The sequence below is a fragment of the Halichoerus grypus genome, chromosome 15 (genome assembly GCF_964656455.1).
Source record: "Halichoerus grypus chromosome 15, mHalGry1.hap1.1, whole genome shotgun sequence".
NCBI classification, from domain to species: Eukaryota; Metazoa; Chordata; class Mammalia; order Carnivora; family Phocidae; genus Halichoerus; species Halichoerus grypus.
In genome coordinates this window covers 44,825,719-44,851,007 of record NC_135726.1, presented here as the reverse complement: position 1 = coordinate 44,851,007, position 25,289 = coordinate 44,825,719, and the positions used below count along the sequence as shown (strand labels likewise).

Here is a 25,289-nt window from a genome sequence, read left to right as displayed (position 1 = left end):
AAACAAAAGTATATTTTTAAAAAGCTGAAATCTGGCGCCTGGGTGGCTCAGTTGTTAAGCGTCTGCCTTCAGCTCGGGTCATGATCCCAGGTTCTGGGATCGAGCCCCACATCCGGCTCCCTGCTCCGCGGGAAGCCTGCTTCTTCCTCTCACACTCCCCTTGCTTGTGTTCCCTCTCTCGCTGTGTCTCTCTCTGTCAAATAAATAAATAAATCTTAAAAAAAAAAATTAAAAAAAAAAAGCTGAAATCTAAATTCAGCTTTTGCAGACCATCTGCAGACCAGTGGAGTAAATGGGGACCCTGAGAAACGTCATTTGGTGGGGAAGGAAGCCAGGCCCTCTTGGCAGGGCCTAATTGCTATAAAATGGACAGAGGTTGGCCTGCTTGAGTGAGGACAACAGTGAGGATGAGATTCCTAGAGTGTTTGCTGTCATGCATCCATTAGAGAACTTGCTGGAAGCTACAGCCCCTAGGAGGAGGTTATCTGCCACCTGTACCAGGCCAACAGCCCTGTACTCTAATTTTCCTTTGATGAATCACCCCCACTTCCCAACACCATCCTTAGCAGCGGTAATAATTCAGGTACCCTCCTTTCCCCAACCAAAGGATGGGCCTAGACTCTAAACTAAAGATAGTGAGATTGAATCCTCGACCTTGGCTCAAGCTGTTGGGAGAGAGGCCTCTCTTGCTGCTCCGTGGCTTAGCTATCAAGATGTAAGTCTGGTGTTGCCAGGGGAATCCTGCCTGAGAATGAAGCAGGTTTCCTGGAAACTTAGATTGAACTCCTGGATCTAGACGTGCCTGAAGCCAGCAATGTTGACTCAGTTACATGAGCCAAGAATTTCCGTGTTATGTTTCAGTCAGTGCCAGTTGGGTTTCTGCCACTTCCATTCTTGTTCATTTGCCTTTGCCCCAGAAGAAAACAAATTAATTCATTCAACCAGTATTTATTGAATATCGATGCTCCTCCCTCTGCTGGGTGATGCTGGGGACAATAAAGTGACCATGACAGAGTTTGTCCCTCCCCTCATGGCAATCTCCGTCAACCAGAGAATAAACAATCACAAACTACTTAGCAAAAATGGCAGCACCTGCCATGAAGGAGGTGCTCGGGGAGCTACAACAGAGGCATTGGTGATTCGGGTAGTGGGATCCGGGAAGGGTCCCCTGAGGAGAGGACTTTAAGTTGACACTGAAAGATGCGCCAGGAATCAGCAGAGTGAAATGAGGTCAAGGGCTAAGGGTCCCTGTACACATGTCCAAGGGTTTCAGGGCACCCCCAAGTCTCAGCAGGGCTCAGAAAGTTGGTAAAAGAGAGAAGGAAGAGGTAAAAGAGAGGAAGGAGGGAAGGTTGAGGGAGGTGGGAAGGGGAGAGGTGAGGCAGCCATCCAGACCTCAGCCGGAGGAAACAGGAACGGGAGAAGGAGGAGGAGGCCGAGGCGTGCACGTGGCCTTCCCTCCTTGTTCCTCACAACGTGGTGTAGAAATACATGGCTATCAGCATCACAGGGAGCTGGATGAGGAGGCAGTCAGGTGAGGGGCGCTCCAGCCCCACACCCACATCCCCCCCTCGCCCATAGGCTTCCCGCCTCTCACCGTCCACATCAGGATGGCAAACCCAAACCACGAGATACCCCACGTGTAGCTGTCGATGGCATGGCCGATGTGCTCGAAGCAGCCCTGGGGGGGGGGGAAGGGGGTTTGAGGAAACGCCCAGTAGGGCTAGCACTGAGGGAGAGTCACTGCGTGCCCTTTGGAAGGTCACTTCCTTCCCCTCAGCCATGCAATGGGGACTGTGGCGGTGTCTACCTCCCAGAATGGTTTTTGGGGAGCCAGGGGTGTGATGTTGAACCCAGGCCCCACGCAAGTAGGTACTACCCTGGCGGTGGCTATGACAGTCTGAGGGCAATTTTGTGCAGAGCTGGCTTTCCGTGCTGCCCACAAGTTCCAAGGGTTTGAAATCTGCCTTTAGGAGCGGTGCAGTTTTGATACGTCCCCATTTAGGAAGGAGGCCAAGTGGGGCCTGAGCCTCACAACAGAGTCACCTTCAGGTAGACCCCTGCCTCGACTTGGAAGCACCCACGAACTAAGGTTGAGGGTGCGCGTCCTGGAGTCAGGCAGGACTGAGCTGGGGGCCATCTCCGCCATGTGTTAGCTGTTAGGGCCTCTCTGAGCCTCAGTTTGCCCATCTGTGAGGTGACAACCTTGACAGCGCTGGCCTCTGAAAGTGGTCGTGGGAGCCCACGAAATGACGCATGCGCGCACTCTGCGCGGAGCTGGGCTTCAGAAATGGCCGGCGGGCTCTGAGAGCCGTCGTGGTCGGCGCAGGTCCCCTCTCCGTGACACCTGATCTAAGACGTGTGGCTGAAGGGCCCCTAGGCAGCCGAAAGCAGCCAGAGGGACTGTTGGAACTGGTTCTCCTCCTAGTCTAACCTCCTCTGGTTTCTCTCTCTGCCTCTGCGCTCACTGGTTAAAGCTCCTGAAATCCAGTCCCAGCTCCATCGCTCACTAGACAGTGAACTCAGTTTCATCATCCTTAAAATGGGCTCATTAATAATACTGCACCTCACAGGCCGTGGTGGGAATTAAATAAGACAAAGACTTAAAGCCCTTAGAAGAATGCCGGGCACAACGTAAGGGCTCAATGCACGTGGTTACTAAGGTTGTGGCGTTACTGCTGTGATTCCTGTTGCTCTTCTTCCCAGACGACCTGAGAAAAGTGGCAGGTGCCAGCTCAGACCCTGGGCCTCCCACTGACTTGCGGAGGGAGCAGGGACAAGTGGCAAGAGAGTTGAGAGAGCCGGAGAGATGGGAGAGAAAGAAAGAAGCCAGAGAGGGGAGGAGGAGAAGAAAGTGGGAGGCAGGACGAGATAGAAGGACCAGGGGGGCCGGACCGATGCACAGACAGGGGAGCGGCAGGGAGGGGACACACCTTGGTGAACAGGTAGTCTGTGTGGCCCAGGCGGCAGCCTTCTGCACTGAGGGGGATGAAGTTGCCCGTCCGCCGACAGCACAGTGGGGGCCAGGGGAACACCACCTCCGGGGTGGCTGCCCGGAAGGCTGATGTGAAGTTCACCCAGTCCATGGGCCCGGATGTGCCACAGCACTCTTGCTGGAGAGAAGGGGCGGGGGCGGGGATCAGGCAGGCTCTGGCTCAGAGAGGACAGCCACTCGCCTGAGGTCCCAGAGTGAGGAAGGGGCCGACTTCCCATGTCCTGGGCCTCGAAGTGGGGGGCGGGCAGTGTCTGTGTGTGTGAACAAGGAGCAGAAGATATTTGTCCCAGCACCAAGAGGCTGATGGGGGGTTTGAGTCAAACCCACACTTGTGACTCATTTTAAAATTCTTTTGAATTAGCTGTCAACAAAATCTGAGGTAAATGATGCCAAAAAAAGGATTTCTGGCTTTTTTCTGGCCCCTGTGGGTGTACAATTAGTGGCCCTGAATGATGAAAACATCGGCTCCTTCACATATGAGTTCCAATCCTGGCTAGTGGTATGACTTGAAACCAATTGGGACCTCACTTCCCCTTGGGTCCTCAATATTCTTCTCTTCTGCCATATCACGTTGGGTTTAATTAAGAATGTGGCTTCTGGGGCGCCGGGGTGGTGCAGTAAGTTGGGCGTCTGACTCTTGGTTTCTGCTCCGGTCATGATGGGTCGTGATCTCGGGGTCGTGGGGTCGGGCCCCATGTTGGGCTCCACACTTGGCATGGAGTCTGCTTGAGACTCTCTCTCCCTCTCCCTCTGCCCTTCCCCACCCCCTGCGCACGTGCATGTTCTCTCTCTCTTTCACTCAAATAAATAAGTGAATCTTAAAAAAAATAATAATAATAATGTGGCTTCTGGAAGCTGGTGGCCTGGGTTTGAATCCTTCTGGTTCTGTGACCTACCAGCTGTGTGACCTTATGTAAGCCACTCAAACTCTTACCTTGGTTTCTTGATGGCTAAAAAGCTGATCTCCCTTATGGGGTGGTTGTAAGGATTAAATAAGCTTTAAAAGTGCTTCCAACAATACTAAACAAATGTTAGTGCTCATTAAATGTTCATTATTATGATTAAGAAGGTATCTGTAATGGTTAAGAGCAGGGTCTCTGGATCCAGGCTGTCAGACTTTGATCCCAGCTTACCAACCATGTGACACTGGGCAAGTGATGTTCCCTTTTCCGTTTTCTGGGCCTGTCTACTCATCTGGAAAATGGCCATGACCAGCCCCACCCCCCAGAAGAACCACAGGAGTGGGTATCATCTACAGTGGGCATAATGGGAGGCCCCTATCTACTTCTGTGGTCAGAGCCCCAGGTCCTCCAGCCCTCCCTACCCCCTCACCACCTCATCTCCTCATCCCCCCGCCCCGTTGTCTACCTCAATCATGACACGGTCCCAGAGGCGAGTCAGTTCCTGGCCCTGGTCTGTGTCTGCACTGTAGAAGGTCAGCATCTGCTTGGCAATCAGGGATGGGTTGGACACCATCTGCGGAGGTCCAGGAAGAACAGGGTCCAGTGGGGCCGTGGGGGAGGGGAGGTCGACCTCCACTCCATCCCCAGACTCAGACCCAGACCCTTGCCACTCTTGCCCCAAGTCATGCCCCTCCCCTGGCCTCTGCCCAGCTCACATAGTCGCGATGAGTGTAGGACGTGATGCAGGAGGCGCACTCAAAGATGTAGACGATGAGCATGAGCACCAGGTACTGGGGAGAGATGGAGGGAGAGACAGGGGCCGCCCAGTCAGGGCGAAGCCCGCGGGGTCACACCCCCTCAAGGAAGTGTAGGACAACGTAAACGGGAGCATCTATGTGGTGGGTGTACACGTGTTCCCTGCTCAAGTCTTTCACCTTTTCTGTATGTTTGAAATTGTTTTATAACAAAATGTTAGGGAAAAAATGAAATCAACAAAATATGTAAAGTATTGCCTGAGATTACTACTGGTCTGGACGCAGTAAAATAAACAACTACTATAGGACAAAAAAAAAGACATTCTTGAGACAACCAGAGACATTCGAACACAGACTAGGTACTGCAACATAGACAGGAAGGAACTTGGGTGAGTTTTGTAGGGCTTAACGGTGGCATGGTTGTTATGCATAAAAACAACAAAAAAGCTCTTTCCTCGCCGCTCACCCTCTCCCTTAAAGCAACAGGGGGTGGAATGTGGATACGCCAACACCTCCGCCAAAAGATAAGATGATGGAGCGCAACACGCCCCACTGCTCCCAACAACGTCCTTATCACTCAGAGAAATGTGCACTCAAGTGTCTATAGGTAAATGATTGGGTGTCTGGAATGCACTTCAAACACCCCAGAAAGAACAATGTGGGTAGGCAGAGGGTGGAGCCGAGGGGACCAAGTTGGCCAGGCTGTGCTGTGGTCGATATTGTTGAAACCAGGTGACGGGTACGCAGGGTTCATGCCATTCACTCCACTCTATGTTTGAAATTTCCCGTAATAATTTTTTTTTAATTCTGTGTCTTAGTTAATGACAAACTAATAGGGGAGACAGACACAGACACAAACCTTTTTTTTTTTTTTTAACTAGTTGTCTGAGCTTTTAGGGCTTTGGTTAAACTGTTACGTCAGAGAATTACATGCAGGAAAGAAAGCAAAAGAGAAGGAAAAGACCCTTCCCAAGGCTCCATCTTACTCACAGTAAAGCCAAAGTCCTTACCAAGGCTGGCAAGACTTGACAGATAGGCCCACCTTCCCTTTCCTGCCCTCATCCTCCATGCCCACCGCCCATGGTATCCCCCTTCCCTCCACCCTCATTGCCTCTCCCTCATCCCCACCCCCTCTTGGCTCCAGCCACACTGGACTCCTGGCTCCCTCTTGCTGTTCCCTCCCCCAGGAATGCTCTTCCTGCAGACACAAGGCACACTCCCTCACCTCCCCCAGGCCTTCCCTTTCTCTGGCTGCAGGCCTCCCCTCCCACTTCCCCAGCTCCAGATCTCCCTTCCCTCCTCACTGTCCACTGTCGCCCCCATTGGGGGTATCCTCGCCTTAGGGCAAGGGCTTTTCTGTTTTCTCTCTAGATAGCCCCAGTGCCTAGCGCAGGATTTGGCCCATGGTTCTTGCTCCATCAACATTTGTTGATTGAATAAGCAGCTGCTCCCGGGTATCTAAGAGGCCCTCAACTGTGGAGGACGCACAATGTTGGCTCTACGTTGGGGGACCGGGATCAGAACTCCTGCCTTCCCTATCACCTGGGCTGTTGGCTTCTTTGAGACCCAGTTTTCCTGTCTGGTAAATGGGCAGAGAAGCACTAATTCCAGAGAGCTGCTGGGGACATTGAGAGAGTTCATTTTCTGAACTGCTTAGCCTAGTGCCAGGCACATGAGCGGTCCTTGGGAAGTGTGGGTTCTTGCTGTGGTGGTTATCACTGGCAGAAATGAAGAGCAAGGGGGTGCCTGGGTGGCTCAGCCGTTAGGCGTCTGCCTTCGGCTCGGGTCATGGTCCCGGGGTCCTGGGATCGAGCCCCCGTCGGGCTCCCTGCTCAGGGGGAGTCTGCTTCTCCCTCTCCCACTCCCCCTGCTTGTGTTCCTGCTCTTACTAACTCTCTCTCTGTCAAATAAATAAATAAAATCTTAAAAAAGAAAAAGAAATGAAGAGCAAGGCTCAAGCTGAACTGCTCAGGTTTAAATCCTGACTCCGTCACCCACTCGCTGTGCAACCCCAGGTAAGTGACTTCACTTCGCTGAGCCTGTTTCAACTCTGTCAAATGGGCTCACCATGATGACGGTATCTCCGGGTGGGCTGTGAGAGTAAATGCACCCATGCATGTAAAGCATTTAGAATGTGATGAGCACTCCTGAAATGGCAGCTGTGCTATTATTATTGTTGTTGTTGTTGTTGTTGTTTTGACAGAGCTCATGTGCACAGACTCTGGGGACCAACTAGCTGAGGTTCGCGTCTCAGTCCTGCCACTCAAGAGCCGTCCTCCGGGGCAGAGCGCCCTTCCCTTCCTCTCTGTGCCCCAGTTTTCTCTGTAGATTGAGGGTAACAGCTGAGCCTGCCTCACTGGTTTATGGGAAGATGAAATAGAGTGACTGCCACGAGGCCCGAGTGTGGCGCACGCTGGACGCACACTCGCAGCTGTGCCGGCCGTGCTTGCAGGGACTCTGCGGTGACATCTCTGTGCCCGCCCGGCCCCATGCCCTCCCCCTGGGGCCTCACCGTGAGGATCATGGACCGGCGGCGGCACAGTGCTGCGCCCACCCCAAAGCTGGCCACCACGAAGAGGGAGAAGCCGCAGAAGATGGCGATCCAGGCGCCGGCGAAGACATCATCCTTGCCGGAGACGCCCATCAGCGGGTACACGCGGTACTGGTCGGCTGTCACCCACACCGTCTCGGCAAACAGGGCCAGGCCCGACAGCTGGGCAGGGCAGCAGGTTAGAGAGGGCACAGCAGCCGGGGCCGCGGGACTCTCCCTGAGCAAGTTCCCCTCCGAGCCTCCGCCGCCCTCTGTAAGGTGGGCACGTCCGAGGGACAAGGACGTCACCTTCCATGAGCAGGGACGGGGCTGGGCAGAGGCCAGAAGGGAAGGGCTGCCCAGCTCGATCCCTGCCCCCACCCACGGCCCAGCTGCCCGACACTTCAAGGATACCAGGAGATGCCACATGAGAAGCCCAGAGCGCATGACTGGAACAGAGGAGACGCTCCCTCGGTCACCCTGCCTTCCCTCAAACAGTGTTGTTATTCCCGAGCAGAGGAGTCTGGCCAGGGCCAGAGCAACTACAAATGCTTTGATCCAGCGATGCTGCTTGCAGAAATCAATCCTACCCATGCAGGAAAATCACAAACCCACAAGGTCATTCTCCGCACCTCCGTGTCAAAGGCACCACCATGCTGCATGAGGCAGTGCTCTGCAGGGGTGGAAAAGGGCGGGGAGGCTCTCTGAGGACTCACATGGAGTGGCCTCCAGACTATGGGAGCGGGAGAAACAGGGAAGCACAGAACAGGATGCAGAATGAGCTACATTTGGGACAAAAAGGGAAGAAAATAGGTATATATGTTCCTATTTGTATGTGCTTAAAGAAATGTTGGAGAAACTAAAAATCTAGGTACCTATAGGGATGAGAGATGGGGAGCAGGGAGAGGGGAAGGCTTCTCAGTGGATACCTTTGACCCCAATCAAGCTAACCCTCATAGGGCACGTAATGTGTGCGCGCCCCACATTAGTCCTAGTAACAGCTTTCTGTGTGATGATCCTTGTTACCCGCTGCAGGGCACTATTCCTGTTAAGGCCAATACAGGCAGTAACCACACGTGCCAGACTCTGGTCTGAGCCCATGAATCCAATAACTCATCCTCTCGGCATTCCTATTTTTTCTCCACCTACAGATGAGAAAACCGAGGCCCAGAGAGGTTACGTTGCTGGCCCCAGGTCCCACAGTAGAAAGAGGCAGCGTTGGGGTTTGAACCCAGGCTGTCTGGCTCCAGAGCCATGTACAGGTATCATATTTTAAAAAATTAACTATTAATGAAATACTATGGTTAGTATTCATCACTATGGGAGTCCTGGGCCCTCGTCCCCACCCCCAGGCCTGGGCTGTCCCCTCCTCCCCACCCACCCACTGGGCTCCCAGCACCGGGGGAGGTCTCACCAGAATAATGATGTTGCCCACCACCAGCAGGCCCACCACAACCGGAGACCCCTTCTCCGCCTCTGTTGCTGCGGATGCCATGGTCCTGCCTGGGACACGTGAGCAGGAATGAGGCCTGGCAGAGGCCAGGATGGGAGGGCAGCCCCAGCCAGGCCGACCACCCTCCCTCCACACCCCAGCTGCCAGCGGATGCTCCCAGCTCTCTGCTGGGCCCAGACTGGTACTGAACAAATCCTCCCACAACCCTGATGGTGGGCCATCTTACAGAAGAGGGAACCAAGGCTCAGGCAGGGCAGTCACTGGCCAGAGCTCAGTGCTGGGCTCCCTGCACCTCAGAGCTTCCCAGTTTCCCCTGCTCATCCAGACCCCCTGAAGCCCCTCCTCACCTTCTCTTTCCGAAGACTCTGTGGCCAGCCCTTCCCACGGTGGCTCCCTATATATGCCCAGGTCCCTCCTTAGGCCAGTCTCCAGGAAGGGGGAAGGGTGTCTGGAGGAGGAGACAAGAGGTCAAGCAGGCCGACCAGCATGGAAGAAGAGTTTTATGAGCACCAACCCCCCCAACCCCAGTGATTTATAGACCTGAAATTCAAGATTGTGCTAATGTCTGGCTGCATGAGCAGGGTGATATGCCCAAGGCTTCCGGCTCCCAGGCTGCCGTGGTGGTGGAGGAGGAGGCTGGGGTTGGGAGGGTGAGTGTACCACTTGATCTCTCTCCTTTGGACGTGGGCCTTCCTGGGAGCAGGGGAGAGATCCAAGTTGGATCCACATGTGAATCCTGAATCCCAGAACTGCGTCCTGTGCTGGCGGCTCCACATCTCAGGCTGGGAGCCCAGGGGGAGGTCCAGACAGGGACCCCAGCAGGCTAGGTCAGAGCTGGACCAAGACAAGGAGGTGGGGAGGAGATGAAGGGGCAGGAGGGAGGGCAGCTCAGAAGGCTGATTATATGGGCCATAGGCTGAGGGGAGACAGTGGCTTGAGATGGGTGGGTGAGGGGAGTTCCAGATGAGTGTATAAGGGGGGGATGAAGAGTGTGCTAGAAAAAGAGAGAGGGCACACGGAATGGGCTTGGTGGGAGAAAAGTACCCCCCCACCCATGCACACAGACAAAGCAGGGCCACAGTGAGGAGCCATAGGTGGAAATGTCTTCAGGCTGCAGAATCAAAGAGACCGAGGTTGAAATCCCAGTTCTGCCTCCTCTGGGCTGCGTAACTTGGTATGTGCGTTTGCCCATCTGTAGAATGGGTATCATCGGACGACTCGCCCCAGTAGCAGTGGGAACTGAGCGCAGGGATATGTGCAAAGGATGTCCTCTGGCTTGGTGTACAGCAAGAGGCCAGGCGGCACCAGCAACGCTCCCGGGGGCCCACTTTTCCTCCGATGGTGCCCCCTAGTGTCACAAGGCTGGTTCCTCAGATGAAAATGGCTTGGGGCACCCGGTCCTTCCCCAGAACTTCTCAAGAACCAAGGCACTGACTGTGTTTTCTCTCTGAGCTGTAGCTCCCTTGGTGCATGTGAAATGGGCAAACAAATGGAACTTAAAATTTCAGTGTTAAGACAATGGCTTGATAATAAAACACATGAGATGTGTTCCGATTAAAATTAAAATGAGTAATTTGTTTTTTAGCCAATCCACTTTACATTTAAGATAGTTTTTCTCTGTTGATTTACATTTATATTAAGGAGTAATAAGAAAATTTAAATAATAACGTACATGACCTGTCAAGTACATTTTATGAGCTTTAGCTAAAATAACTTGGTAAAAATAGGGCCATGCTAACAATATGAAATACTTTTATTTTCAAATAGTTGGTAACTGTTAGTAGTTGGAAGTTATATAAAATGTCTCAGCCTTTTGGCAAGATCAAGTGTAAAATGCCTGGTAAAAGCAAAAAGTTATCATCAATGGGGCATTACTGTCACCAGTCATAAAAGGGGTCCATTTTGTTCTAGTGTGATGTCAAAGCCTTTTTAAAAAATTTTTTAAATAGATTTTACTTATTTGAGAGAGACAGAGAGAGAGAGGGAGAGCGCTGAGGGAGAGGGAGAAGCAGGCTTCCCGCTGAGCAGGGTGCCTGATGCGGGGCTCGATCCCAGCACCCTGAGATCATGACCTGAGCCGAAGGCAGACGATTAACCGACTGAGCCACCCAGGTACCCTGTTCTAGTGTGATATCAAACATTAATTTTCACGATTCTTTCTTCTCATTATATAAGCCAGTCTTCAAACAATACATGTTGAAGTGCTAATTACTTCCTTTAAAAAATCACAATGCTGGGGTGCCTGGGTGGCTCAGTCAGTTAGGTGTCCGACTTTTGATTTTGTCTCAGGTCATGATCTTGGGGTCGTGGGATCGAGCCCCCCACCCACCTGTGTGTGCTCTCTCTCTCTAAAAAAATTTTTTTTTAAAAGTCACAATGCCAAGATCTCCTAAAGAGGACTCTTGCCTATCCACGATTATCCTGTGATCCAGTCATTTGTCCCTGGGAATCCCCCCATTTCTGTCTACCAAATGCTCTGAATGTATTCATATTAGTCCCAAGCTGGAAACCACCCAAATGCTCCTTCCCAGTAGAATGGGTAAGTACATTATGGTACATGCATACAAGGGATACTATTCAGCAATAAAAGGCAATGAACTATTGGTACTTGCAACTACAGGGATGAATTAAAAAAACAAAACAAAAGCATTACATTAAATGAAAAAAGCCACATTCAAAAGACTGTAAATGTATGATTCTAGATATGAAGTTTGAAAACAGGCAAAACCAATCTAGGGGGATAAAAGTCAGGGCAGTGGTTACCCTTGGGGGCATTGTGACTAGAAGGGACAGGGAGGGGATTTCTCTTTCCTGGTTTGGACACTGGTTACATGGGCTGCTCAGATTGTGAAAATTTGTCTAGTTGTACAGTCACGGTAAGTGCATTTCTCTGTGAATATGTATATATTCTTAATTACAATGTGTTCTAAAGAGGGTAAAACCTTTTCAAAGAGACATATTTGATGTGTCAAAAGGGGTGTTTTCCAAAGGGTGCACAAGAGCTGATTTTAGGCTGTTTATGGACTTGAAATGGTATGAACCTACGTAACTGATATCTAATGGGAAAATGATCTAGTTCTAATCCTCTAATCTCGATGGTGCCATTGAGAAAGGCTCAGTGGTCTGATGCTGTGTCCTAAACACCTCTCTCACCTTGCTTAGAGCAGGTCTCGGCAGGCCTCAGTGTGTGAGTGGAATTGAATAATATATTTTCATTGTATTTATTTTCAAGACAAGACCAGAGACAACTTCATTACTACATTTGGGTCTCATCATCCTCCACAACCTTTGCACTTTCTTCTTCAGATCCCAGGTGTCACCGGTTGAGTTAATTCCATACCCTCAGATCATTATTCCCCACAAGATATCTCTTGTTTTAAATTTAACTTATTCCCTTATATCCCCATATCTCAATCACTTTTGGTGCCCTCTACTGGTAAACACTCTAATATGTCCACATGTATCTTTTTTTTTATTATGTTGTGTTAATCATCATACATTACATCATTAGTTTTTGTCGTTGTTGTTAAAGATTTTATTTATTTATTTGATAGAGAGACACAGCGAGAGAGGGAACACAAGCAGGGGGAGTGGGAGAGGGAGAAGCAGGCTTCCCGCGGAGCGGGGAACCTGATGCGGGGCTCGATCCCAGGACCCTGGGATAGTGACCAGAGCCAAAGGCAGACGATTAACGACTGAGCCACCCAGGCGCTCCTACATCATTAGTTTTTGATGTAGTGTTCCATGATTCATTGTTTGCGTATAACACCCAGTGCTCCATGCAGAACGTGCCCTCTTTAATACCCATCACCAGGCTAACCCATCCCCCCACCCCCCTCCCCTCTAGAACTATCAGATTGTTTTTCAGAGTCCATAGTCTCTCATGGTTCGTCTCCTCCTCCGATTTCCCCCCCTTCATTCTTCCCCTCCTGCTATCTTCTTCTTTTTCTTCTTTTTTTAACATATAATGTATTATTTGTTTCAGAGGTACAGGTCTGTGAGTCAACAGTCTTACACAATTCACAGAGCTCACCATAGCACATACCCTCCCCAATGCCTATCACCCAGCCACCCCATCCCTCCCACCCCTCACCACTCCAGCAATCCTCAGTTTGTTTCCTAAGATTAAGAATTCCTCATATCAGTGAGGTCATATGATACATGTCTTTCTCTGACTTATTTCACTCAGCATAATACCCTCCAGTTCCATCCACGTCGTTGCAAATGGCAAGATTTCATTCCTTTTCATGGCTGCATAATATTCCATTGTATATATATACCACGTCTTCTTTATCCATTCATCTGTCGATGGGCATCTTGGCTCTTTCCAGTTTGGCTATTGTGGACATTGCTGCTATAAACATCGGGGTGCATGTACCCCTTCGGATCCCTACATTTGTATCTTTGGGGTAAATACCCAGTAGTGCAATTGCTGGATCGTATGGTAGCTCTATTTTCAACTTTTTAAGGAACCTCCATACTGTTTTCCAGAGTGGCTGCACCAGCTTGCATTCCCACCAACAGTGTAGGAGGTTTCCCCTTTCTCTGCATCCCCACCAACATCTGTCGTTTCCTGACTTGTTAATTTTAGCCATTCTGACTGGTGTGAGGTGATATCTCATTGAGGTTTTGATTTGAATTTCCCTGATGCCAAGCGATGTTGAGCACTTTTTCATGTGTCTGTTGGCCATTTGGATGTCTTCTTTGGAAAAATGTCCGTTCACGTCTTCTGCCCATTTCTTGATTGAATCATTTGTTCTATGGGTGTTGAGTTTAAGAAGTTCTTTATAGATTTTGGATACTAGCCCTTTATCTGATATGTCATTTGCAAATATCTTCTCCCATTCTGTCGGTTGTCTTTTGGTTTTGTTGACTGTTTCTTTTGCTGTGCAAAAGCTTTTTATCTTGATGAAGTCCCAATAATTCATTTTTGCCCTTGCTTCCCTTGCCTTTGGCAATGTTTCTAGGAAGAGGTTGCTGCAGCTGAGGTCGAAGAGGTTGCTGCCTGTGTTCTCCTTTAGGATTTTGATGGACTCCTGTCCCTCATTTAGGTCTTTCAACCATTTTGAGTCTATTTTTGTGTGTGGTGTAAGGAAATGGTCCAGTTTCATTCTTCTGCAAGTGGCTGTCCAATTTTCCCAACACCATTTGTTGAAGAGACTGTCTTTTTTCCATTGGACATTCTTTCCTGCTTTGTCGAAGATTAGTTGACCATAGAGTTGAGGGTCCATTTCTGGGCTCTCTATTCTGTTCCATTGATCTATGTGTTTGTTTTTGTGCCAGTACCATACTGTCTTGATGATGACAGCTTTGTAATAGAGCTTGAAGTCCAGAATTGTGATGCCACCAGCTTTGCTTTTCTTTTTCAACATTCCTCTGGCTATTCGGGGTCTTTTCTGGGTCCATACAAATTTTAGGATTATTCATTCCATTTCTTTGAAAAAAGTGGATGGTATTTTGATAGGGATTGCACTGAATGTGTAGATTGCTCTAGGTAGCATTGATGTCTTCACAATATTTGTTCTTCCAATCCATGAACATGGAACGTTTTTCCATTTCTTTGTGTCTTCCTCAATTTCTTTCATGAGTATTTTATAGTTTTCTGAGTACAGATTCTTTGCCTCTTTGGTTAGATCTATTCCTAGGTATCTTATGGTTTTGGGTGCAATTGTAAATGGGATGGACTCCTTAATTTCTCTTTCTTCTGTCTTGTTGTTGGTGTATAGGAATGCTACTGATTTCTGTGCATTGATTTTATATTCTGCCACTTTACTGAATTCCTGTATAAGTTCTAGCAGTTTTGAGGTGGAGTCTTTTAGGTTTTCCACATAAAGTATCATATCATCTGAAAAGAATGAGAGTTTGACTCCTTCTTTGCCAATTTGGATGCCTTTTATTTCTTTTTGGTGTCTGATTGCTGTGGCTAGGACTTCTAATACTATGTTGAATAGCAGTGGTGATAGTGGACATCCCTGCTGTGTTCCTGACCTTAGAGGGAAAGCTCTCAGTTTTTCCCCATTGAAAATGATATTCGCTGTGGGTTTTTCATAGATGGCTTTTATGATACTGAGGTATGTACCCTCTATCCCTATACTCTGAAGAGTTTTGATCAAGAAAGGATGCTGTACTTTGTCAAATGCTTTTTCTCCATCTATTGAGAGGATCATATGGCTCTGGTTCTTTCTTTGATTAATGTATTGTATCACATTGATTGATTTGCGGATGTTGAACCAACCTTGCAGCCTAGGGATAAATCCCACTTGGTTGTGGTGAATAATCCTTTTAATGTACTGTTGGATCCTATTGGCTAGTATTTTGGTGAGAATTTTTGCATCCATGTTCATCAAGGATATTGGTCTGTAATTCTCCTTTTTGGTGGGGTCTTTGTCTGGCTTGGGGATCAAGGTAATGGTGGCCTCATAAAATGAGTTAGGAAGTTTTCCTTCCATTTCTGTTTTTTGGAACAGTTTCAGAAGAATAGGTATTAATTCTTTTTTAAATGTTGTAGAATTCCCCTGGGAAGCCATCTGGCCCTGGGCTTTTGTTTGTTGGGAGATTTTTGATGACTGCTTCAATTTCCTTCGTGGTTATAGGTCTGTTAAGGTTTTCTATTTCTTCCTGGTTCAGTTTTGGTAGTTGATACATCTCTAGGAATGCATCCATTTCTTCCAGATTATCTAATTTGCTGGCATAGAGTTGCTCATAATATGTTCTTATAATTGTTTGTATTTCTTTGGTGTTGGTTGTGATCTCTCCTCTTTCATTCATGATTTTATTTATTTGGGTCCTTTCTCTTTTCTTTTTGATAAGTCTGGCCAGGGGTTTATCAATCTTGTTAATTCTTTCAAAGAACCAGCTCCTAGTTTCGTTCTGTTCTACTGTTCTTTTGGTTTCTATTTCATTGATTTCTGCTCTGATCATTATTATTTCTCTTCTCCTGCTGGGTTTAGGCTTTATGTACTGTTCTTTCTCCAGCTCCTTTAGGTATAGGGTTAGGTTGTGTATTTGAGACCCTTCTTGTTTCTTGAGAAAGGCTTGTATTGCTATATACTTTCCTCTTAGGACTGCCTTTGCTGCATCCCAAAGATTTTGAACAGTTGTGTTTTCATTTTCATTGGTTTCCATGAATTTTTTAAATTCTTTAATTTCCTGGTTGACCCATTCATTCTTTAGTAGGATTGCTCTTTAGCCTCCATGTATTTGAGTTCTTTCCGACTTTCCTCTTGTGATTGAGTTCTAGTTTCAAAGCATTGTGGTCTGAAAATAGGCAGGGAATGATCCCAATCTTTTGGTACCGGTTGAGACCTGATTTGTGACCTAGGATGTGATCTATTCTGGAGAATGTTCCATGGGCACTAGAGAATAATGTGTATTCTGTTGCTTTGGGATGGAATGTTCTGAATATATCTGTGAAGTCCATTTGGTCCAGTGTGTCATTTGAAGTCTTTATTTCCTTGTTGATCTTTTGCTTAGATGATCTGTCCATTTCAGTGAGGGGGGTGTTAAAGTCCCCCACTATTATTGTATTGTTGTCGATGTGTTTCTTCGCTTTTGTTATTAATTGCCTTATATAATTGGCTGCTCCCATGTTAGGGGCATAGATATTTACAATTGTTAGATCTTTTTGTTGGATAGACCCTTTAAGTAGGATATAGTGTCCTTTCTCATCTCTTATTACAGTCTTTGGATTAAAATCTAATTTGTCTGATATAAGAATTGCCACCCCAGCTTTCTTTTGGTGTCCATTAGCATGGTAAATGGTTTTCCACCCCCTCACTTCCAATCTGGGGGTGTCTTTGGGTCTAAAATGAGTCTCTTGCAGACAGCATATCGATGGGTCTTGTTTTTTTATCCAGTCTGATAGCCTGTGTCTTTTGCATTTAGCCCATTTACATTCAGGGTAACTATTGAAAGGTATGAATTTAGTGCCATTGTATTGCCAGTAAGGTGACTGTTACTGTATATTGTCTGTGTTCCTTCCTGGTCTATGTTGCTTTTAGCCTCTCTCTTTGCTTAGAGGACCCCTTTCAATATTTCTTGTAGGGCTGGTTTTGTGTTTGCAAATTATTTAGTTTTTGTTTGTCCTGGAATCTTTTTATCTCTCCTATTTTCAATGACAGCCTAGCTGGATATAGTATTCTTGGCTGCATATTTTTCTCATTTAGTGCTCTGAATATATCATGCCAGTCCTTTCTGGCCTGCCAGGTCTCTGTGGATAGGTCTGTTGCCAATCTAATGTTTCTACCATTGTAGGTTACAGATCTCTTCTCCCGAGCTGCTTTCAGGATTTTCTCTTCGTCTCCGAGACTCGTAAGTTTTACTATTAGATGTCAGGGTGTTGACCTATTTTTATTGATTTTGAGGGGGGTTCTCTGTGCCTCCTGGATTTTGATGCCTGTTTCCTTCCCCAATTTAGGGAAGTTCTTTGCTATAATTTGCTCCAATATACCTTCTGCCCCCCTCTCTCTTTCTTCTTCTTCTGGGATCCCAATTATTCTAATGTTGTTTCGTCTTATGGTATCGCTTATCTCTCGAATTCTGCCCTCGTGATCCAGTAGTTGTTTATCTCTCTTTTTCTCAGCTTCTTTATTTTCCATCATTTGGTCTTCTATATCACTAATTCTCTCTTCTGCCTCATTTATCCTAGCAGTTAGAGCCTCCATTTTGGATTGCACCTCATTAATAGCCTTTTTTATTTTGACTTGGTTAGATTTTAGTTCTTTTATTTCTCCAGAAAGGGTTTCTCTAATAACTTCCATGCTTTTTTCAAGCCCAGCTAGTATCTTTAAAATCATCATTCTGAACTCTAGTTCCGACATCTTACTAATGTCCATATTGATTAGGTCCCTGGCAGTCGGTACTGCCTCTTGTTCTTTTTGTTGAGGTGATTTTTTCCGTCTTGTCATTTTGTCTTCCAGAAAGTGGTCGCTTTTCTGTTCAGAGAGTTGTTGCTATTCTTCGATCTCCTGTTTAGTTTGTAGGTGTTCAGAATGGTTTGATACCTATCCAGCTGAATTCCTGGGACCAGATGAAATCCAGGTCTCCTACCCACATGTATCTTTTTAGTTGGGTGTGCTCTTGTAAAATGGATACCATTGTTTTCTGTGCATGTATTTTCTTTTTTGTTGTTGTTAAGATTTATTTATTTATTCTTGGGTGGGGGGGAAGAAGGAGAGAATCTCAAGCAGACGTGGGGCTTGACCTCATGACCCTGAGATCAGAACCTGAGAGGAAACCAAGATTGGAACGGTAACCGGTTAACTGACTGCACCACCCAGGTGCCCCACATGAGTATTTTCTGATTTACACACCCATGACTGTGTTCATTCTTTTCTCGCTTGGCACAGATTTTAGGATCCACCCACTACTCTGGACACATTTGAGTCTGCAGCTTCTCATGGTTGCTTGGGGCACCCCTGATATGACCCCTCCACAATTTACTGTCTCCTCCCCAGTGAAGACCCTCAGGCTCCTTCCGACCCCCTCTGCGCCCCAACACCACTGTAAATAGTGCTGTTGTGAGAGCATCCACATGCATGGCCCTCAGATATTTCAAGATCTCTTTCCAGGGAGAATTGCTGGGTCATGAATATGTATGTGCCAGGTTGCTTTCCACAATGCTTGTCCCTTCCACACTCCAACTGAGTTCGTGAGGGTTCCTGTACCCTTCCATCACTACTTGCACTTGGCATTATCCAGCTTTCTAGCTTTTGTCAGAGTAATTCCGTGTAAAGTGATACCTACCATGATTTCAATTCTCAGTTCTTTTTATTTTTTAAAGATTTTATTTATTTATTTGACAGAGAGAGACACAGCGAGAGAGGGAACAGAAGCAGGGGCCGTGGGAGAGGGAGAAGCAGGCTTCTGGCGGAGCAGGGAGCCCAATGCGGGGCTCGATCCCAGGACCCTGGGATCATGACCTGAGCCGAAGGCAGACGCTTAACCGACTGAGCCACCCAGGCGCCCTCTCAGTTCTCTTATTACTAATGACTTTGAGCATCTTTTCAAATGTGTGCGAGTCTTGGGTTCCCACTCTCATGCATGCTTTCATATTTTTAATATAACATGCATATATTCATCAATATATAGAATAGTTCTAGATTTTCAGGTAAATTCTATATAAAGTGTATCTTACATATCCTCATGCAATTGACTTTTCTTGCCTCAACATTAAGCTTTTGAAATTTATTCATCACATACTGTAGCTCTAGCTCATCCATTTTTTGCAAGAATACTTCATAGGTTAAGTTTCTTTTCCAAATTCATTTTGGCAAAGACGTTGGGGAACAATGGCAGCACAGAGGTACGCAGGCCTAGCAACCATCTGAAGCCCTAAGTTTGGGGACTAAGGTAATGAGCAAATTTAAATCTCAGATGCTCCTTGGCTCAGCTGAATAGTGGAGGGCCTGAAAGGCATGGGTGGGCATGGGAGAGCTTCCAAAAAGGGGGGACTTTGGAGCTGGGTGGGGCCAGTGTGAAGTGTGGGATGAGGAGGAGAGAGGAGAGAGAGAAGGCATGGGGAGACTAGGACGTGGTGTGAGGTGGTGAAGCAAGGAGGAAGGCGCTAGAGTGGAGTAGTCAAAAGGGCTTTTTAGTTTTTTCTCAAATTCATTGAGCACCAAGTACGTGATTGGGCCGGAACTAAGCCTCAAGGACACAGTGCACATGATGTTTCTCAGGCCCAGCCCTGTGTGGGGCCGTGCTGAGAAAACAGCGATGATCAGGACAGCTCAGTTCCTGCCCTCACAGGTTCACAGGAGAAAAGGAAGACAGACATTCAGCAGAGAATGACAGCCCACCATGGTCAGGGAGATGCCGAAGGAACCCAGGCACTGAGAGAGGAAGCGCAGGCCAGAGTTCAGGGCCACAGCAGGGAAAACAAAGGGTGAGCTCCAAGGAGGCAGCTGACCCAGCCTGGGGTGTAGAGGAAGGCCTCCTGAAGGAAGGGGTGTTGGAGAAGGAGACTGAGGCCAGCTGGTAAAAGGCAGGAAAGAACATTCCTGACAGAAGACACATGGTATATACATACAATGGAATATGACTCAGCCTTCGAAAAGCAGATCCTGTGATATGAGACAACATGGAGGAATCTTGAAGACATGATGCTAAGTGAAATAAGCCAGTCTCAAAAGGACAAATAGTACACCATTCCACTTATATGAGGTATCTATAATAGTGAAACCCATTACAGCAGAGAACAGAATGGTGGCTGCCAGTGCTGGGGGATAGAGGAAATGGGGAATTGCTGATCCATAGGTGCAAAGTTTCAGTTATGCAAGATGCAGAAGTTCTAGAGATCTGCTGCACAATATTGTGTCTATAGTTAATGATACTGTATTATGGGCTAAAAATCTGTTAAAAGAGTAGATCTCCTGTTAGGTGTTCTTACAATAATAATAATAATAATAAAAGACATTTAGAAGGAATATTTCCTCATTATGTCCACAATCTCGAAAGGAGAACAATGTGCTGAAAGCAGCTAATATTTAGAGAGCATTTCCAACACACCGGGCACTGTTCTGAACACCCCACATATAGCATCAGGCACAAGTCTATGCACCTAACATGTAGCATCTCATTTAATCTGTAAAACGGCCCTATGAAGGTGTCATTAATTTCATTTTATAGATGAGGAAACTGAGACAGAGTGGTCAAGCAACTTGCTCAGAGTCTCACAGCTAGTAAGTGGTAGAGCCTGAATTTGAACCCAGGCAGTTTGGCTCCAGTGTCTGTCCCTTTAACCACGACACTGTACTGCTTCTCTGTGTGTATACTGCCTTTGCCAGATTATTTTCCTTTTTTTTGGTTTTTTAATCAGAAGAATATATTCAGGTATTAATTGTACAATTCGAAAAGCTTAAGAACATCAGATTGATAAGGCATGATCTTTAAGTACTATTACTAATGGAGAAAAGCAAGGTTCAGAACATCAGGAATAGCAGGCTATGATGGTGGACAGGCAGGTAGGAGGGAAGGTCTCCTTGCAAATGTATAAACTATCTTCAGAAGGAGACGCAAGAAACCAGTAATGGCAGTCCCTCCTCATGGCTAGAAAAGCTGAGGAAGAAACATATTTTTCCTGCAGTTTTTGCACCTTTGAAAAGGTAAAGAGTGATATATCCAATGGTGAAATAGTTTTTCTATCCTCTTTCCCCCAAAGAACACTGATTTTGAAAACCACCCATGGACAAGAGCAGCTCTGTGGGAATCCGGGAGTCCAGCAGAGAAGTTCCCTCACATGACTGGCACAAAACCCCCAAGACTGAATGCATTGAAGAGAAACTCTACACAGCTAGGAGTCAGGAAGCAGCTGGGAGAATGGCAGCTGGGGTCTTGGAAAGCACCAAAGGCACTTGGATCCTACTAATCACATTGCAGACATCAGGGAGACTGCCCGTGCCTTGCCTGTGGATCCCCTCAACAAATCCTTGGGCATCCCAGTGCTCTGCATGCCTCACCCATACACCCAGGCCCATTTGGTGGCTGGCTCCCTGTGGATGCCTCTGAGGACTGTGAGAGTAAGTTTTTGAAGGTGGCTAGTGAGCATGTGCAGAAAGCTGGTTGACTCAGTGGGACTGGGAGAAGGCACGCAAACTTGAGCAATCAGCACAACCCAAGGGAAAGCAAATGGGAGGCAGTCAGAGCTTGGTCTGGCTTTGCAGGATCAAGAGGAGGCATATCATCTTAAAAAGCACCACACCCCCCAAGGATACACCCACCAAGGGGTATCCATAGAAAAGGTCTGAGAAAGCCTCAGAATCCCTAACAAAGCTGATGGAAGGTATTTCTTGCCTGAAGCCCATCAGTAAGACTGGATAAGGTGACTGCTTCTACAAATGTGAACACAACACAAGACTTCAAGGAACATGAAAAATCAAGGAAACAGAATCCTACTGAAGGAATACAATAATTTTCCAGTAACTGACCCAAAGAAAGGATATCTGTGATTTGCTTGATAAGGAATTCAAAATAGTTGTTTAGGGGTGCCTGGGTGGCTTAGTTGGTTAAACACCTGCCTTTGGCTCAGGTCATGATCTCAGGGTCCTGGGATTGAGCCGGGCTCCCTGCTCAGTGGGGTGTCTGCTTCTACCTCTCCCTCTGCTCCTCCCTGCCTCACTCATTCTCTCTCTTTCTCTCTCAAATAAACAAAATAGTTGCTTAAAGGAAGCTCAGTGAGCTATAAGAAAACACAGAAGGACAATTCAATAAATCAGGGAAAAATATACACAAAACCAGAAATTTAACAGAGAGATAGAAGTCATTAAAAAGTACCAAAAATAAATTCTGGAGCTGAAGAATACAAGGAATGAAATGAAAAATGCAATACAGAGCATCAACAACAGACTGGATCAAGTGGAATAAAGAATGACAAAGAGTGAAAAAAGCCTGAGTGAACGATGGGATACCATAAAGATAAACCATGCATCAGTAGAGTCCCTGAAAGGGGAGAAAGGGAGAAAGGGGGATAAGCTATATTTACATCAGACAAAATAGCCTTTAAGTAAAAAACTGTAATGAGATGATGACGGTCATTATATAACAATAAAGGGGTCAATTCACCAATAGAATATAAAAATTGTAAACATACATGCACTCAATATTGCAGCACCTAAATATATTAAGCATGTACTAACAGATCTGAAGGGAGAAATGGACAATACAGTAATAGTAGGGGACTTCAATTCCTCACCTTCGACAATGGATAGATCGTCCCAGTAGAAAATCCATAAGGAAAACACTGGACTTGAACTATACTTTAGACCAAATGGAACTAGCAGACATATACAGAACCTACCATCCAATAGCAGCAGAATACACATTCTTCTCAGGGGCACACAGAACATTCTCCAGGATAGATTCTCTGTTAGGCCACAAAACAAGTCTTAGAAAATTTAAGAAGACTGAAATCATAACAAGTATCTTTTCTGACCACAATGTTATAAATGTAGAAATTGATTACCAAAAAAACCCTGGAAAATTCACAAATATGTGGATATTAAACAACATGCTCCTGAACAACCAATGGGTCAAACAAGAAATCACAAGAAAAATAAAAAAAAATAACTTGAGAAAAATGAAAATGGAAATACAACATACCAAAACTTATGGGAGGCAGCAGAAACATCTAAGAGGGAAGTTTATAGAGATAAATGCCTACATTCAGAAAAAAGAAAAATCTTGGGGCGTCTGGGTGGCTCTGTTGGTTAAGCATCTGCCTTCAGCTCAGGTCATGATCCCAAGGTCCCGGGTTTGAGCCCCACTCGGGCTCCTGCTCAGCGGGAAGCCTGCTTCTCCCTCTCCCTCTGCTGCTCCCCCTGCTTGTGCTCTCTCTCTGACAAATGAATAAATGAAATCTTGAAAAAAGAAAAATCTCAAACAACCAGGATTTACACATCAAGGAACTAAAAAAAAGAAAAAAACTAATCCCAAAGTTAGTAGAAGGAAGGAAATAACAAAGATCAGAGCAGAAATAAAAAAGATACCAGAAAAACAATAGAAAAATCAACAAAACTAAGAACTTTTTAAAAAAAAGATAAAATTGACAAAACTTTAGGTAGACTAAGAAAACAAGAAGACTGAAATAAAAAAATGGAAAAGGAGACTTTACAACTGATAATACAGAAATAAAAGGACTATAAGAGCCTACTATGAACAATTGTATACCACCATATTGAACAACCTAGAAGAAATGGGTAAGTTCCTAGAAACAGACAATCTACCCACACTGAATCATGAAGACATGGAAAATCTGAACAGACTGATTACAAGTAAGGAGACTGAATCAGTAATAAGAAACCTCCCACCAAAGAAAAGTCCAGGACCAGATGGTTTCACTGATGAATTCTAGCAGACAGTTAAAGAACTAATACCAATCCTTCTCAAACTCTTCCAAAAAATTAAAGAGAAGGGAATATTCTCAAATTCAGTTTACAAAGCCAGCACTTGATACCAAAGCCAGGTAAGTACACTAGAAGAAAAGCAAACTACAGACTAATATCCCTGATGAATGTAGATGCAAAAGTCTCAACAAAATATTAGCAAACTGAATTCAACAGCGCATTAAAAGGACCATACACTATGATCGAGTGGGATTTAGCCCTGGGATGCATGGATGACTCAATATATGTAAACCAATAAATGTGATACACCACATAAACAAAATAAAAAGAGAACAATGATGGGATCATCCCAATACATTTTTTCACAAAAATGGAGAAAACAATCCTAAAATTGGTATGGAACCACAAAAGAACAAGGATAGCCAAAGTCATACTGAAAAAGAACACAGCTGAAGGCATCACATTTCCTGATTTCAAACTCTACCACAAAGCTATAATAATCAAAACAGCATGGTACTGGCATAAAAACAGACATAAAGGTCAATGAAACAGAACAGATAGCCTAGAAATAAACCTGTGCATATACTGTCAATTAATTTTTGACAAAGGAGCCAACAATTTATCATGAGGAAAGGACAATCTCTTCAATGAATGGTGCTGGGGAAACTGGATAGCAACATGCAAAAGTGTTAAACTAGAACCCTATCTTACACCATACACATGATCTCAAGTGGATTAAAGACGTGAACATGAGATGTGAAACTGTAAAAACTCCTGGAAGAGAACACAGCGATAAGTTTCTTGACATTAATCTTGGCAATGATTTTTGGGACTGGACACCAAAAGCAAAGGCAACAATAGCAGAAATAAATAAGTGGGACTGCATTGAACCAAAAGGCTTCTTCACAGCAAAGGAAACCATCAACAAAATAAAAAGGAAACCTATGAGACGGGAGAAAATATTTGCAAATCACGTATCTGGTAAGGGGTTAAATTCCAAAACATGTAACGAACTCATATTACTCCATAGCAAAAACAAAGAACTGCCACAAAAACCGAATTTAAAAATGGTTAAAAGACCTGAATAGATATTTTTTCCAAAGAAGACACGCAAATGGCCAAAGGTACATGAAAAGGTGATCAACATCACTCATCAACAGGGACATACAAATCGAAGCCAGCGTGAGATAACACCTCACACCTGTTAGAATGGCTATTATTAAAAAGACAAGAAATAACCAATGCTGGTAAGGATGTAGAGAAAAGGGAACCCTGCGCACTGTTGGTGGAAATGGAAACTGGTACAGCCACCGTGGAAACAGTATTAGTTCCTTAAGAAATTAAAAATAGAACTACCATATGATCCCAGCAACCTCACTTCCGGGTATATATACCCAAAGGAAATTAAATCACCATCTTGAACAGGTATCTGTATTCCCATGTTCACTGTAGCATTATTCGGAATAGCCAAGGTATGGAAACAACCTAAGTGTCCATAGACAGGTAAATGGATAAAGAAAATGTGGTGTGTGTGCACGCACACAGAGAGGAGTATCAGCCAGCCTTTAAGAAGAAGTAAGCCTTCCATTTGTGACAACATGGGTGATTCTGGAGGGCACTGTGCTAATTCAAATAAGCCAGAAAGAAGAAAGACAAGTACTGCATGGCATCACTAAAAAAGCTCAGAGGAGCAGAGAGAATGGCAGTTGCCAAGGGCTGATGGGGGTGGTTGGCTGGGAATGGGGAGATGTTGGTCCAAGGGTCCAAACTTCCAGTTAGGTGAGTAAAGTTGTGGGATTCTAATGTACAGCGTA

The 25,289-nt window shown here is 46.0% G+C and overlaps 1 protein-coding gene across 6 annotated transcripts in view; it reads right to left on the bottom strand.

Moving 5' to 3' along the window:
• Positions 1-932: 932 nt before the first annotated feature.
• UPK1A (uroplakin 1A) overlaps positions 933-25,289 on the bottom strand; it is a 30,971-nt gene continuing 6,614 nt past the window's right edge. Inside the window, exons 2-9 of one of the 6 annotated variants that reach the window (XM_078063467.1) lie at positions 8,983-9,083; positions 8,597-8,685; positions 7,165-7,365; positions 4,614-4,688; positions 4,364-4,471; positions 2,934-3,113; positions 1,598-1,681; positions 933-1,514 (exon numbers count right to left, since the gene is read on the bottom strand). In XM_078063467.1, the coding sequence (XP_077919593.1) occupies positions 1,470-1,514; positions 1,598-1,681; positions 2,934-3,113; positions 4,364-4,471; positions 4,614-4,688; positions 7,165-7,365; positions 8,597-8,685; positions 8,983-9,083 (883 nt within the window). In that variant the 3' untranslated portion in view covers positions 933-1,469. Of the gene's footprint in view, positions 3,114-4,363; positions 4,472-4,613; positions 4,689-7,164; positions 8,506-8,596; positions 8,686-8,982; positions 9,084-25,289 lie in introns of those variants that run through there. The other 5 variants (XM_078063466.1, XM_036067909.2, XM_078063465.1 and 2 more) reach the window with 5 other exon arrangements.